Below are 15,825 nucleotides of genomic sequence, written 5' to 3' on the forward strand. Positions count from 1 at the left end.
TCAGGAGTCTGCCGTGGGTGATGAGACAGAAAGGGAGATTTTGGAGATCTCACTTTACAGGGGACCTGTTCAAGGTCACACGACCAGGCAATGTCACAGCCATGACTGGACCACGGATCTCCCAACTCCCAGGCTGAGAGGCGACGCTGCACCTGCCCCTCAGAAGATGACTCCCAGAAGGTGGGGAACGCGGCCCTCTCCGCGTCCTCCAGGGCTGTGAGAGACGTGGTCAAGGATCTTGACGATTTAATCCAGTTTTACGAAAGGGGTTTTACAGTGAGCAATTAAGGCACAGTTAAGGAATTAATCACTAATGAGTCATTAACTCTGCCCACTATTGTACAGTTAACAAGCTGAGGCCAGATTATTAGAGCCAGTTCCCAATTAAGGGGACGACATTGGCCACAAAGCGCACCATCAGCCTTTTGAAGAGTCGGGCGCGCCCGCCTGGCGCTGCCCGGCCTCCGCTTTCCCAGGCTGGTCGGGACGCAGGCCGAGCCCCGGGGGCCCGTGCGGAGCTCGCACTAGCTGAGCGGAGAGGAAGGGTCAGTTTTTCATTAACATCATCTTCCCTTAACATCTTTTTCTGCTTGCCTCCTGGAAGCTTGAATTCCATTCGCGTAGTAAGGTTCTGTTGGCAGAAAGGGGCGCTGGGAACCGAGACAGAGAAGGGCAAGCAGTGAGGCTGGGGGTGGAGGCACCACATCAAATGCTAAGTCGCGGGGGCTGCGGCCGGACTCCGGATGTCCCTTCCGTACACCTCCCGCAGGAGAGCCGCGGTTCACGGGAGGCGAAGGCCCAGGCTTCCCTCGCTTCCTGAACCTGGGTGCACGGAGGTCTCTCCGCAAAGACCTTCAATTAACAGATGAACTTTTCCAACGGGAGGAAAGATGAGGACTCTGCTTCCCGTCACCGGATTCTAGATTAACACGGGCGGGAATCGGGACGAGCAGGGATGGTCTCCCTTAGTTTAATATTTTCCATCTCCCCAAATATTAAATATGAGTTTAAAATAAATACAGCGGGGCCTCCCCTGTTCGGTTGCTGATCTCTCTCCGAGTCCTTCTACCCCACTGCACCCACACCAGTCCTAATCATCCTCCGGGTGGCAGAGGTGGGAGCTTGGACCCGAAGGAGACAGAGCCAGGTTCCGAGAGCCGGAAATGGACAGCCTGGACCGGCCTGGGGCCGCAACGCGGGGTCCCAGGACACCAAGCGAGGAGTGCCCCGCGCAGCTGCAGCTGCTTCTGGACCCAGTCGGGAGAGACAGAGCTCTCAGTCCCCCGCGTCCCCGCGGGAGAGGAAAATCGCCCCCAGAAGTCCGGATCCGCAGTGCGGACACGCCACCCTCTTGGGCAGGAAGAGACTCCTTCATAAAGGGAAAATGCGAAAACTGAAATGCTCCCAACCCGGGGCGGGGTGGGGGTGGGGGGCTGTTGGCAGCTAGAGCAGCGCGGTGGCCGGCTCCGCGCGGGCCCGGGATCTCGGGATCAGCCCTCTGTCCCAGCTGAGCACCGGCCAGTAAGCGCCCGCTGTTCCCGGCGCCGAGCCTGCCTCCACCCTCCCATTGGAGCGGTCCAATCCGAGGGGTCCTTCCTCGCCCCGCCTCCGCGGGTCACACAGCCCTGCCCCAGGCGACTCCCATCCCGGTTCCCAGGAGTCGAAAAGGAGCGGGTCCAGTCTCACCTTCTCCCCTCAGGCAGCCAGCCAGAGCAGGCGTTGTCTTCCGGCGAAGGAGTCCCCACAGTCTCCCTCCTAGATCCACTGGGTCCAAGTCGGCCTGAACCAAGGCCTGCCTAGAGCAACACAGCGTCTTCCCTCCCCTCAACCCCGTAAGACCACTCCCAACTAGTTCTTGTTCCTCTTCATTGGACATTTCCCCAGGAAACATCCTTGTCAGAGAACGTGCAGGTGTACTACTTCCTACTTCTTGGGGAAAATAACCCATTCAATACATTCTTACTCATCAGCCTACTAAGTGTACGGCACCAGACGGGAGTCTAATGGATACAGAGCCCTGGTTATGCCACAGCCTCTTAGGACCCACATGGCAGAGACTGAATCTTGTGACGACACTCCCTCTACTCCCAGCACCAAGATAGTCCTCTTTTTCCCAAGTAGGTTTCAGGGAACCCAAGTGCAGCACAGGGATACCCGGGATCGGAGAAGCGGGATCACAGTGTGCATTGCCTCATTCCGGGTCGTTGGTAGTTTACATCATGTGGCCTTATTCCAACTTTCCCATTTCCCAGGGAGACAGAGTTCATTTGGACGAGGAAAGGGGGCTGCGGTGCTTCACTAACGTGCTAATGACCGACGATCAGCAGCCAGTTGAAGCTAAGGTTCTGACCGCGTCTTCCCGGGAGTACTCAAAGTTAGGACGCCAGAGAACTTGGCATGGCGGGAATCCGGGTTATACACACCGGAGTCTCGGATCCTCCTTCACAGGGCATTCCGCAAGTACCCCAGGATCTTCTGAAGCCGGCAGAGACTTCTAGATTTTTTTCCCCGCCCCCTCTCCCGCCCCTGGTGGTGCCAAGGCGCTGCAATACAGTCCATGACGCTCCCGCTAGGATGTGCCCTCCGGGTCGCGGCGCGGAGCGCTCCAGGACACTTTTCCGGAGTGCAGCAGCTAACCCGACACGCATTAAATAGAACCGCTGGGTTGGGGGGTGCAAAGAGAGTTGGGGAGGCGAGATAGAGGCGTGGGGCTCACAAAAGGGTAAGTCATTCTGCTCCACTCTCCGGAGCACTAATGTCAACAACCCAAGGTAGCACGGGCTGGCCTCGAGCCGGTGACCCGGACTTTGATCTGAGAAGGGTATGGGCCGCGGCAGGCTGGAAGGAGGGAGGGGGGCAGTTCGGGGCTTCGGGGAGTTCAGCTCTTACCCTAGGGAAGATGGTGTAGACGCTTCTTATTGGGGTCAAGCCAAAGTAGCAACTGCAGCTTGGCTTTTGGGGTATCGAGGGACTGGAAACGCGCAGGTAGCTGAGCCGTAGCTCCAAACACTGGTAACCTTACACAGTCGCAGGCGCAGGCGGAGCCAGGAGTGGGGCGTTCTGGTCTAGGGCGCCGCAGTGTCTGGGATGCGGAGATTCTCCCCCAGAGGGGAGACCCAGCTCCTGCGCATGCCTCTACTTTCCCGCACGTGGTCCATCACCGCAGCCCTTCCAGAACCCACATTCACACCACCCCCTTCCTCCCCGCCACCGCAGTCCTGAGCGCATTTAACCAGAGTCAAACCAAAACAAGTAAATCTTTAATTCTCCTCCCCAATTCTTTGAAACTACCTATACAAACAGTCCCTCAAACTCTCTCCAGCTCCCCTTCCTCCCAGTCGTCCTTCTCAGGGGTTGCTACGCCGCGCGGGAGCGGCCGAGGCTGTCAGGCATTTTGGGCCCCTTGAGCCCGGCGGCTCCGGCCCACGCCCAGGTAGAAGCAGCGTGGCCGTCTTTCCCCCTGCAGCAGCAAGGCCAGGGGTCCATGGGGGTGTGGGGGTGGCTAGACGGCCTCAGTTGGCCTGAGAACCAGCGCTCGCCGGTAAGTCAGCCGCAGACTGGCGCCCAGACTCAAGTCTTCGGACGGCGCAGGGCAAGATGGCCGCGTCGGGGAAGCGCAGGAAGAAGGGGTGCGCGCGTCTGGCTCGGGGGCGGCTCCCAGGACGGGCGTCTGGCCTGATTCGGTCCCCGGGGCCCCTAGAGGGCCTGCCACGGCTTCCCGATGGCCTGGATGTGCTCCTTGGCCTTCAGGCGCAGTGCCGCGATGCTGCTGTTGCGCGGGTCCGCCTCGTCCAGCGGGAACTTGTCCCCGAAGCCGGGCCCGCACGGGTAGGCGGGCGGCGGCGGCGGCGGCGGCGGCGGCGGCGGCGCGAGGGGCTGCAGGCCGGGGCCGAGCGGCGGGGAGTTCAGGAAGGGCGGCGGCGGCGGCGGCGGCGTGTAACTGGCGGGCAGGCTCTGCGCCGGCGGCCCGAAGCCCGGCAGGCTCTGCAGCGCCGTGGCGCCCCCGCCCGGCAACGGCGGCCCGAGCCACGACTCCAGCGGCAGGGCGCCCCCCGCCGGCCCGCCGCCGCCGCCGCCGCCGCCCCCCGGGCCCGCCCCGAGGGGCGCCAGGGCCGCGGCGGGCGGGGAGCGGCTGAAGGAGAGCAGGGGCGAGTCCTGCAGCTTCATGGACGACACCTCCAGCTTCTCCTGCCGCCGCCACTTGGCGCGTCGGTTCTGGAACCACACCTGCGGAAGGCAGCACGGCGCCGTCAGGATGCGGCGGGGGCAGGACTCCCCATCCCCAAGTAAACTGGGGCTCGACTCTTTCACCTGCTGCTTTCACTACCCTCTCCTGCTTCCCGCCAGCATTAACCTTCTTTCTTTCCCGTTTTCTGCTGTCTCCTCCCTCCTCTCTCGATTCCTCTGAGTCTCTTTGTCCCATCCCTGTTCTCCGTGGTGAGTTCCCACCCGTGTCCCTGTTTGCCTCACCCTTAGCTGTGGCTGGATCCGTTTCCTACTCGGGCACGGAACAGGTGCTCAGGAAAAAAAAGCGAAGTTAACCCTGGAATTGGACCGTGGGACTTGGGAAACCAGATCTCACCAAATTTCTGTGACCTGCTGGTTGGCAGCCCATCCTGACACTTGACTTTAAACCTTGCTTCCTTCCCCGTGTGGTAGAATTTCCACGAATTACTGGTTATAAATGGTAGAACCAAGTAGGCTTATTCTATCCCAAGCAATATTTAAATATGCATATTACTACTTTAATAAGATTTTCATTCATATTTAATCGAAATCCGATTAGTATTTCTGATGTCTCTTATAAATGGCTTTCAATGATTACAATAGTTCAAGTTTAATAATCTACTTTTGCTGTATGGAGTTAGTTTTGACATTACCCCAAGATGAGTTCAATGAGTTCAAGTTTTTCCTTTTTGTTTTCTTTACATATAGAAAGTTCACACCAAGAGTAAAGTCTGGTCTCCAAACACTGAAACTTCCATTACTAATTTGATAAAAGCACAAGAAAGGGTGTGATTAAGGTTTCACCACCAACTTACCACCCCCACGAACAAAACAGAGAGAACTGGTCTAGTGGAGAATCTAGAAAGAACTTTGGCCAAACTGGTGGCTTCATTGTTAAATTTATGAAGGAAGATGTGGGACTCGTTGCCACCTCAAAAGGGAGAGAGCAGTTGTGTCAATAATAGAGAGTCCTCCTAGGAGAACTGAGAAAAAGCCACTTAGCACCTGAGCAGAGCAGGACAACTGTGTGCAAGGCTGGGGTTTGGGGAGAAAAGGGAAAGAACAAAAATGTAGGTACCTCTCTCTACAAAAGATTTATCTTCGTATCCGAGGCCCTGATTTCCCCAGAAATGTTAGATATATAGAGAAACACTGGTGAGGATGAGGGCTCCCATCCAACTGCCCCTTCCTCCCCACCCCGCCATGTCCCACTCCATCCCCCAAAAATATCAGCTATAGGCTTCAGATCCTATCCCAAGTCAGAAGGCTATAGACTGGGAGAGCCCGCTCTTATACTGCTCTACTGCTGTCCTTAACACAGTGGGAGACCCTGCCTACCACACCCCGTCTGATTGCATCATAGCCATGTGTTAAGAATCTGCCATATGCTGGGCACTGTGCTTGCCCTGTGATCTCAGAGACACTGTTCTCAAGAAGCACACGTCTTAGAGAAGAAGCAAAAATTCCTGAACAAGCAAAGAGGGATGAAGGAAGGTGGGACAGAGGTGAGAAGTCAGCCCCAACCCTGATTTGGCTACGCCTATAACCCGGAGGGGCACTGGAGAGCTTTGTCTTTTTCCTCTGTTTTCATCTCCCACCGGTTTTCTTTCCCTCTCCCTACCCCAGCCTCCCTCCCTGAAAAGCAGGTGGTAAAATGTCCACTCCATCAATGAAATCATTGCAGCTTTACTACCCCAAATTAGGAGACATTGAACTGTCCTTACCAGTTAATCCCGAGTCACATTAGGGAACTTTTTTTTTTTTTTAAACCATGACATACACTCATTACATTAACCCCTTAAACTAAGCAGAAAAGACAAAAGGCAAGAGCCTGTTTGCTTTTACTTTTAAGACAAAGCTAAAAGCTCCAAACATCTGAGTGCCCTCACTTCCTGAAAAATCAAATGCATTAGACACACACACACATATCCCATCCTGGTTCCAATGCCTTTCAGATGCAGTGAAATTTGTTCCCAATGTCTACCTTTCAGGCCTCTGTAAACTCTCCCAATTTGGAACTCCTCCCAGATTTTTCACAGATGACTAGCAAATATTTAAGGCTTTCAAATATTTTAATGATCAGGGATTAAAGATAATTCAGCTTTAATTAAAGCGAAAACCCCTTTAAATAAAAAAGAAAAGGCCTCTGCAGCAGCGGGAAGTTTGGCTGGATGTGCACCAGGGAAGCAAAAGTCAATTTCTTAAACAAATCCGCAGAAAGTTTCAACCGTGAGGCGCCAGACCCCTCGTAAGTAGACGGGTTTTGGTTTTCAATGCGGTGAGTGCAGTTAGTGACTAGGGTGTCATTTGGAGCCCCAATCTGGTTACCCTCCAGTGGCTGCCTACAGCCCCTCTCCACTCAGTGCTTCTCACCTTCCCCCTACATTTCCTCCCCAATCCTGGATGCTGTTGCTTCTTCAAGTTGCCAACCATTCCCAATTTATCTCTTTAGCTTAGACGAGGGAGACCCCAAAGGGGAGATGCTACTATAAATTGGAACAGACTGTTGGAGGGCCGGTGCATGAGGCACGTGGAAGATATGTGACGCTCCTATGCGGCCCCGGGCGAACGAAGTGGAGGAAGGCCCACGGGGAAAGTGCCATGATAAAGGCCTGGATGCCCTGGAGTTCAAGGGAGCACTGGCTGACGCTTGAACTTCCAGCCCTCCTGGGGGCCCATCTGGACGCTTTACCTGGACCCGGACCTCGGGTAAGTTGACCTTGCCGGCCAGCTCCTCGCGACTGTACACGTCGGGGTAGTGGGACTTCTCGAACGCGCGCTCCAGCTCATGCAGCTGGTATGTGGTGAAGGTTGTGCGGTTCCGTCGGTGCTTCTTTTTGGGCTGCTCCTCTTCTGACAGCTTCGAGTCGCCGGAGGCGGCGGGTCCCACAGGCAGCCCAGGGCTCGGCCGTGCCTCCCCTGTCTCCTTGGGGCAGTAGGGGCGAGGGGCTGGGACGACCAGACCCCAGACGGTCAGAGACACTCCCCGGAGTGTCCCGGGACCCACCCTGCCTACCCAAGCGGGCTCTGAGATGGCCCAGGGAGGTCGGAGTTGAGGGCTGCGACAAGCTCCTGAGCTTTCTCTGAACCCAAGTTGGAAGCTCCTGCGGTGCACACAGCCCCCACCCCGGCGCCCAGATGCCTTAATAAAAGTTAAGGCAGGGGCATTCTCCTCTTGCAGAGCTTCTAAGTTTGGGCGCCTTAAGGGCCTCGGAGCAGCCAGGGTGCGCACTCACCTTCGTACTCGGGAGCGGGCGCCGGGGCGGGCGGCGGGGAGGGCTCCGCACCTCCTGCAGGCGCCTTGGGACAGGCGGTCCGCGCGCTCGGCCTCCTATCCCGCTCCTTCGCGCCCCGGGCGCCCCTCTCCTCCGGGAAGGAGCCGAGGATCCCGTCATCCTTGGTAAATCCCAGGATGGCTTCGATGCTATGCAGCCGCGAGGTACTCCCGCCAGGGCTGCGGAGCAGGTGGCCGGCCAGCGAGAAGCTGCCGTCGGCCATGGCGGGGGCGCAGCCGGTCAGGTGCATGGGGAGCGCCTGGACGCGGGAGGGCGCGGCTTGCGCTCTCGGTAGCGCCGCCTGCTTAGAAGACCGACAGAAGTGGCTCCAAGGCAGCTCCTCCCGGTTGCGACCGTCCAACCCGAGGGGTCCCGCTCCAAAATCAAGTTACGCGGGCGACGCCGGCCCGGGCTGCGCGCACTAGAGGTGGGCGAGCGCTCGGCCCGCGGCTGCCTGGGTCCGGGCAGGAGTCGGAGCTCCGACTCCCGGTGGCTGGGGCTCTGGGCGCTAAAGGCTCGGAGCCCGCTCGCCCCAGCTCCTCCCCTTTCTCCGGGGACCCAGCCTCTTCCCTGATCCCTCCCCCCACAGCGGGGCGGGTCCTTCCCTCGCCCAGTCTCAGGGTCTTCGCCCTGCCACCCCGGGGGTGGGGCGCACTCTTTACATCCCCCCTCCCCCCTCTTGATCCGCTAGGAACACTGGCGAGCGCGCCGGGGACCAGCGGTGGTATGTTTGACGTGCCGGGGACCCGGGTTCGGGGGCCGCTCACTCCAGTCCTGCCTCAGTGGAGCAGACGCCCTTGGTCCCACCTCTCCCTCCAGCTTGCCTCTCTCGTTGGGCTCATCTCCCCGACCCCAGGCTCGCCTTCTGCCCCAAGGCTCGCTGAGCGCCTGGGGCGACCCTTGGAAAGACTGAGTGAGGCTACCTGTCTTTACAGCATTGGAAGTCAGTCCACGCTTCTTCCCAGTTAGAATTTTCCTTTCTCTTTCGGCCCTGTACTTCGGGTTTATTTTGTTTGTCTATATCTGATTCAACTGCTCCTCCCTGTCCCCTGGAACTTGCGCGCCCGGAGGCTCCCTGACTCCGGCACCCGCCCCTGGGGGCAGTGAGGCCATCTGTGCCCGTAGGCCTGGTGACCTCAAGTGTCCGACGGCCCAGCAGGAGGCTGGGAGGCGCCGAGTCGGACACGCTGCCGGGCTCAAGCCTGCGGGAGACCCTCTAGGGGTTCCTCACTCTCTCAGACTATTTGTCCTGAGGGAACCCTCCTAACCCGCTCCACCTCCAGGGCAAGGAGATGACCTAACCTCAGGCTTAGTGGGAACGGGCCTTCCTCTGGGGGCAAGGCCTCACGCTTCTCTGGGGGCCACAGGCTTAATCTGCTGGCATTTCTTTCCCCTTTGGGGACCCCATGAGGCTTCCGTGGCCTGGCGTGACTCATAGGCCAAGTGGAAAGATGTTTTCTGCGAGCGAATGTTCTTTTCACATTCCCCCAGTTCTGTGCACTGTGAACACCAGCACTTCTGGTGCCAGACCCGACGCAGTCCCTGGCCCTCACTGAACTGTTGGGGGAAAGTGAACCAAAATGCCTTCCTAAAAGGCTAAGGACCTAGAGTTTCTTTTTATTTTCTTTCCTCATTTTATTGAGATACAGCACTGTATAAGTTTAAAGTGTGCAGCTTAATGACTTGAGATATATATATATATATATATATACACATACATACACACACACATATATATGAAATGTGTATATATATATGAAATGAAATGATTACCACAGTAAGTTTAGTTAACATCTTTCGTCTCATAGAGATACAAAATGGAGATTCTTAAAATCTCTTTTGCTGAGGCCCTCAGATCTCCACGCAGGGACATCTCCCCCGCCCCCCCACCGTTGGTTGATTTCATCTTGCATTGAGGCAAGCAGTTCCTGCGTCCCTTCTGAGGGACTGATGTGGGCCGTGTCAGCATCACAAAAGAAAGGAAAGGCTGGGGCTGGTGGCCTTAAGGAATTTGACATCCAGCCTGGGAGATAAGACAAAGGAAGAAACAAGAGAAAAACACATATTTTAAGCTTCTCTACCTTTAAATTGATGTTAGAAGGACATTCAAAAGGACGTGTAACTACATTAAGGATCTTTAAATGGAAATGGTTAACTCTCCCTGATGGGCACTTGGGGGTGGGTGATCAGTACACAAATCACTCTATTTTAAATAAAACTATAAAAGGTAAATAAAATAGCAAACATGGGAGTTTGCAGTAGATGGAACTAAGCTGATTCAAGTGAGAGATTGTTTTTAAGTTTAAGAAAAAGCTAAATTAATGAAAACCAATATGCACTTTACAGCATTTCACTTCATAGTTTTCAGAGTCCTTGAACATCCTTTGTATCATCTGATCTTCACAACCCTGTGAGGTGCACAGGACAATTTGCCCCCATTTTACAGAAGAGAAAATTGAGGCTCAAAGTGATACAGCTATTAAGTGGAGGGGTCAGGACTAGAACTCAGACCAGCCAACTCCTTGTCCAGAGCTCTCTGGCCCCCTCATTTGTGCTCCCTATGGCAGAGTGTGATATTTTTGAACAGAATCAAGGCACATCTTAGTCTGCAGTGGTCTTGAATCCTTCCTGGAGACTGACTCCTGCATGTAAGAGGCTGAGGTGGAGGCAGCTTAGTTCCCCAAAGAGATGAAGTCAAGGCCTGTAGACAGTGAGTGGCCTTTGGGCCCTGGTGTCCAGGATGACAGGACAAGGGGAAGCCTGCTGCCCGGGGCCCTCATCACATTTTCTAAGCTGTTAAATGCACTCTCCCCGAAAACGTTCTGGTGGCACCCGACAAGGTCCGATGAACCAGAGGTGCTGATGCCTTGGTGACCAGAGGGCAGCCGTAGGGATAAGTAATTGGTATTTGTTATTTCCCCACTGACTGACTATGCTTTTTATGTAAACTCCCCCAATATTAAATTGATCTCTGTAATCACCACTAAACAAAGATTGGCAGCATTTTCTTAAGCTGCTGCCCACACGCTAAGGGGCTTATGGCCTTGTTTTCCAAAGTTAATTCCCTCTGGAACTGCCCAGCTCTCCCTAATAGGTCCAGGTGAGGTTAGCTTTTATTTACTGTTTATTTCAGAGTCTCCGGGTGAAAAGCAGAAAAGACTTCAACAGCCACTGGCGAGGGACTGCCAGGGAAACAGGGCAAAGCAGGACGAGGGGAGGTTGGGACTTCTTTTGTGCGGGACATAAAGAGCTAGTCAATACTATTGTGGGCACAGTGGAGGGTACTCCAAGCAATCAGCCGGGGGTCATTGTTAGGGGCTAATCTACATGTGTATTTCCCAAGAACTCGATTAGGGAAGATGAATGGACTCGGCCATGTCCCTAATTCTTCTAGCCCAAAGCTGCATTTTTCCAGCAGTTACGCCAGCTCGGAATCAGCCCAGCTTTGGCAAAAGTAAGGAGCCTGGCTTCTGAACTCCACCTCTGTTTAATTCATTAATTCATTAGGTGGATCAAAGAAAACTCCCTCCTCCCAGCCCCTACATGCAGACTGAACTTAAGCTAAAGCCCATTTAAACTTGGCATGGCTCAGAGAAGCATTTCCAGAAGGGAGGAGAATGGGGGTAGCTGGGGCTTGGGAGGGGTCTAGGAGTGGGAGGCTCGGCGTGATGTGGGATAGACAATCTAGAAGGACGACTGGCGCTGGGAGATTTTAAAGAAAGGGGATAGGTGCTGGCTAGCGTGAAGAAAAGGAAGTCCAGACGTAACCAGCAACGATGTGAAGTCGTGGAAGAAGGTGGCTCTTTTACCCTGGATGAGAACAGGAGGTCCCATTTCTAGAAGTCTTCTAGGCGGACTGCTTCACCTACACATTCTTGAGAAAGTGGGCATCTATGGAGTGAGTTTTCCATGCACTGGGGAGGCAGGAGGCCCACTCACAAAGTGAGCTAATTGCACTGGAATCTGGTAGTTTCACCTTGAAGTGATGTTTTAGGTTTGGGTGAAAAGTGTCTGTTGGAGGACTGGTGGGATATCACTCCATAAAGTTTATAAAGCCAACTCGATGGTCTGCGTGGAGGCTGGCCCCTTAGTAGATGTATTTCAGTCCTGGAGTAACTCCGTCTGTCTGGTAGCACACTGGAGGTCCAGCTCCTCCCACATGTTTACTTAGACAAAGCAACTTAACTTTAGCTGTAGTCAAAAAAACTCAGCTCGTGTAATCATTAAACGCACACTGGCACACTGAAGTTCAACAAACTCAGTTGTCAAGAGTTAATATATATAATAGTAGTTATTATTTATTGAATACTGACTATATGCCAGTGGGCACTCTTCTGAGTCCTTTGCATAGATGACCTAATTAGTCCTCACAATAACCCTGAGAGGTAGTCACTGTTGTTATCCCTACAGATAAGGAATCTGAGACACAGAGAGGCTAAGTCACTTACCTAAGGTTGAACAGCTGGTTTCAGGTGGAGCCAGGACTTGAAGCTGGGTGTTTTTTCAGGAATATCCATCTAACCACTGGGTGTACTACCTCCCAGTATGTGTGTGTGTGTGTACATATGTGTGCCCTGTTAATTCTCCTGTGACTGTATGAGGACTAGCAGATAAAGTAAGAACATTTGGGAGTCAAAGGGTACAGGAATAATGTGGTTCAGAGTCGGAGGGATATGGGAGTAAAAAAGTTGTGATGGGCAGTCTATAATTTATTTGGTCAATTATAATGATGACAGATACGCTTTACAAATAAGTAGGAGGGAGGGAAATAGATCAGAGGTAGAGCGCGTACTTAACATGCATGAGATCCTGGGTTCAATCCCCAGTACCTTCACTAAAAATATAAAAATAAAAATAACTTCCCAAGGCTGCCTTATAAAGTTTAGGGAATTCTCTCTCTGTTCCCAGAGTTCCAATTCTCAGTGGTGTGTGAACGATACATATTTTAAACATCTACCACGTGTCATTTGTTTTGTCTGCCTTTGAAGCAATGAATTATCTCCTATACTCTATTGTATCTTGTCTGTCATGGGCACAACATAAAAGCTGCTGACAGTCATTGCAAAAAAAAATCAATAGCTAAACTCTCTAAAACTGACATATTGAGTCCAGAGATAAAATACATTATATCTGTTCGTCTCTCACTATCAGATCTTCCTAACTGATGAAACATTTTCCTACTTGAAGTACCACAGAAGGTACTTCAGGAGAGTGTTCTTGGAGATGCTTACCAGAAACTCCATTTTTATAACAACTCGTCATGGATATCCCTGATCGGTTTCATAAAATTGGCACAAATGAGAAAGACACTTCCCAGACACCAGTTTACTAGTCAGTATGACCACCTGAATCTTTTCTACTATTTTCAGACTAAATTGAAGTGATGATACAAGGATGTTGCAGTGAATAAAAATCCCATCACAGAATTGTGGCTAAAATACATAAACCAATGAAGAGATGGACCTCACAGGCATCTCTGTCCGAAGGGCATATGGAACCAGACATTTCATCCAGTCACAAAATGTAACGTAGAGCAGTTGGGAGCTTTTGTGTTTTCTGGTAATAATGCCTTGTTGGAAAGACTTTCTTTCGTGTAAGAACAGAAACCACAGCTCTCTTTTAGACCATCCAGTAATTAGCAAGAGATCTGTCTCCTCCTTTGGCACGTCCATTATTTCCCAATTACAGTATTTTGGGAACAACATCCCTAAAAACTAGTCTCTGATGCTCTCTCATGTCTAGTCTCCACTTTTCCTTTGTAGATGTGGAAACGTGGACCCAGAGAAGCTGTGATTTGCCCTGAATGAGACAGAACATCTGTGGTGGGGCTTGGGCTAGAGGCCAGTCTCTGGTTTCCCAGACTCCACTAGGCTGCTGTGGCTTTACCACAGCCACTCAGCTCTTAGGACCCTTCCCTGGGTGTCCCGTGCTTGCACAGAGTAAGTCTGTGCTTGAATCCTGGAGGAATGTTTATTGTACAAACAATGAAATTACTTCTCACACTATCCCCCAGTTATTTATCAGCACAGTTACCTTAGTCCTGAACTTGCCTTTTCAGCTGATGCAAATCCAAGTAGCCTCTGTGGAGGAGAAAAAAATTCCCTTGGCAATAGATTTGCAGGGCATTTTGGCAAATAATTGATGTTCCTACCCACTGGCGTGCCGGAATCACTCTGCCTGGCTTGTGAGAGCCAATGGCTAGCATCTCTTCCCAGCTCTGAGTTCACGGCTTGAAATCAGCCATAGTGGGAGTATTTTCACCACTGAAATTACCAAACACTAAAAATCAGGGCATTCTTTCCCTCCCAACCCCCATAATGTTTTAAAAATATTTAGTAGCATATCAATGCTTCTGCTTCATCAAGGAGTGAAGAAATTAGGAAATATTATTACTAGTGAAACTAAAATATGATCTCTTGGACAAGAGATAGCCACCTTCTTGACCAAAAAAAGAAAGCCAAAATGGACATTTACACCATTATCTTAGAACATGTAAATAAAGGGAAATGTAGATTTCTGCTAAAGCGGTGGGCTTTTTTTTTTTTTTTTTGCGTTGTTAGGAGCAAAGCTATATTAAGATAATTCCTCTTTACTTGTTTTCTAATTAAACTAATTGAATTCAGAGTGTCTAGGGGAAGCACAAGAGACATTTATCTCAAGGGGATGATGGTCTTGGAGCCCATCAATCCTCTTAGAGCGCTAAGAAGGCAAATCTGAGGATGCCCATTTTTCAGCAGCCTAGACCCAACCCCCACCCAGGGTTTGGCCATCTCCAGGATCCTTCTCTCCTCGTCCTTTTGAAAGCAGCGTTATCAGGGTGCCAATTCTCATTTCATCTTCACAGCACCCTGTAAGGTCAATATTACTATTATTTTTTAAGGTCGATATTATTATAATCCCTTTCTTCCCCCCACACCACTCATTGTCCCTAAGCCTGCTTTTAGCTCTGTAAGACTTACCTCTTCCCCACTTTTCAAACAGCCTCCTTGAACACTTCTGGCCACTTTCCTATCTGCTCCAACGTGCTCTCTGAGCTACAGCCACAGTGGCCTTTTTCTTTTCTTGAAATCTTCCAAGCCCTTTGCTGCCTCAGGACCTTTGCACTGACTATTCTCACTGGGTGCAATGTCCTCCCCTAAACTTTCACATGATCCTTCTTGTCATTCTGTCTGTCTCATAGTACCTTTCATTCTCCAAAACTATCTTATTTGTTATTTGTTTGTTACCTGGCTCCCCTCATTAGAATCTAACCTGCATGAGAACAGGGACGTTGTTTTGAGATCCCTAGCATCTAGAAGATACGTGGTGCATAGTGGTGGGTGATTTAATGAGTAACTGCGAGGCAACATTATTCCACAGATGAGGAAACAGATTCAGTAAACTGTCTAATTTCACACAGCGATTCATTAGTATGAGTGTACATTTTTCACGTTCTTTTAATCAGTCATCTGGAGTGTTTTCTAAAATATTAATTATTTCCCAGGTGTTTGGAAAATGTCAAACTTCTTTGCCTTCCTTCCCGAAGAGTCCACAGAAATCATTTGATCGCTTTCAAAAGTCAGTTCAGTCCACTCCAGTCTTGTTAGCATCAGCGCAGGCTGGGGTCGCCTCCACCGCCTTTGATGTGAGTGTTCATCAAATGAGGAGACAGGGCTCCATGCAATGCCACTGCCGCTGTGCTCAGAGCCCACCCCAGCCCAGCTTCTCTCCTAGCGGGGTGCACCATCTTAGGGAATGCCATTTTTTGCCAAAGTGACTCCTGCATCTCTACTGCAGACTATTGGCTTTTACAGTTGACTACAACTTTATAGACATTTGTTTGTCAATTTTTATTGTACTTTCTCCTTTGACCCCTTAAGCCCTAAAAATGCTAATCTTATACGTCCTGACCAATCTAATTAGCCCCTTTAACTACCAGATGCTTTCAATGGGGTTTTCAAGATGCTCTGCAGAAGTGTCTACATTCAAATGTCTGGAGCTTACCGCACTTACTGCAGGGTGTGTGCATTGTAAGTTCAAGAAATGAGCTTTAAAGAAACAACTTGGAAATCTATTAAGGTTTCTGAAATGACTTAAGAAAACAAGCATCCATCACTGTGTACATGTATGTTATCCTTGTATAGCCCAAGGACTTAGACATCATCTAAGAATGATGTCTTCAGTTTATAGATGGAATTGTGGCAAGAGATAGTTTTGCAAGGATGGCAGCTCTTTAGAGTAGGGCAAAGAGCCTACTGTACGTGGGTACATGTGGATTTGTTACGCTTGTATTTCTACTCTCGGTTAGGTTTGAAAGTTTTCCATAATAAAAAGTTTTTTAAAA

General features: G+C 51.4%; 1 protein-coding gene and 1 long non-coding RNA gene across 2 annotated transcripts in view; one reads left to right on the forward strand and one right to left on the reverse strand.

The window, feature by feature from the left end:
• Nucleotides 1-3,156: 3,156 nt before the first annotated feature.
• Nucleotides 3,157-15,825, forward strand: part of LOC141575613 (uncharacterized) — a 47,149-nt gene continuing 34,480 nt past the window's right edge. Inside the window, exons 1-2 of the long non-coding RNA XR_012503292.1 lie at nucleotides 3,157-3,252; nucleotides 6,680-6,936. This is a non-coding gene — a long non-coding RNA (uncharacterized LOC141575613). The remainder of the gene's footprint in view (nucleotides 3,253-6,679; nucleotides 6,937-15,825) is intronic.
• On the reverse strand, nucleotides 3,217-7,752 carry RAX (retina and anterior neural fold homeobox). The gene is made up of 3 exons (XM_074355236.1): nucleotides 7,464-7,752; nucleotides 6,920-7,176; nucleotides 3,217-4,227 (listed from the first exon to the last, which is right to left on the reverse strand). Exons 1-3 carry the CDS (start codon nucleotides 7,750-7,752, stop codon nucleotides 3,697-3,699), a joined length of 1,077 nt encoding a protein of 358 aa, XP_074211337.1. The 3' UTR covers nucleotides 3,217-3,696.

Source organism: Camelus bactrianus, chromosome 30 (assembly GCF_048773025.1).
Source record: "Camelus bactrianus isolate YW-2024 breed Bactrian camel chromosome 30, ASM4877302v1, whole genome shotgun sequence".
In the NCBI taxonomy this organism is placed as follows: Eukaryota; Metazoa; Chordata; class Mammalia; order Artiodactyla; family Camelidae; genus Camelus; species Camelus bactrianus.

Excerpts from the sequence above, each read along its gene's own strand:
- RAX (XM_074355236.1), bottom strand. The coding sequence starts at position 7,752 with ATGCACCTGACCGGCTGCGCCCCCGCCATGGCCGACGGCAGCTTCTCG. Across the intron at positions 7,177-7,463 it reads GCCCGCTCCCGAGTACGAAG|CCCCTCGCCCCTACTGCCCC; the intron begins GTGAGTGCGCAC and ends TGGTCGTCCCAG. Across the intron at positions 4,228-6,919 it reads TACCCGAGGTCCGGGTCCAG|GTGTGGTTCCAGAACCGACG; the intron begins GTAAAGCGTCCA and ends TGCCTTCCGCAG.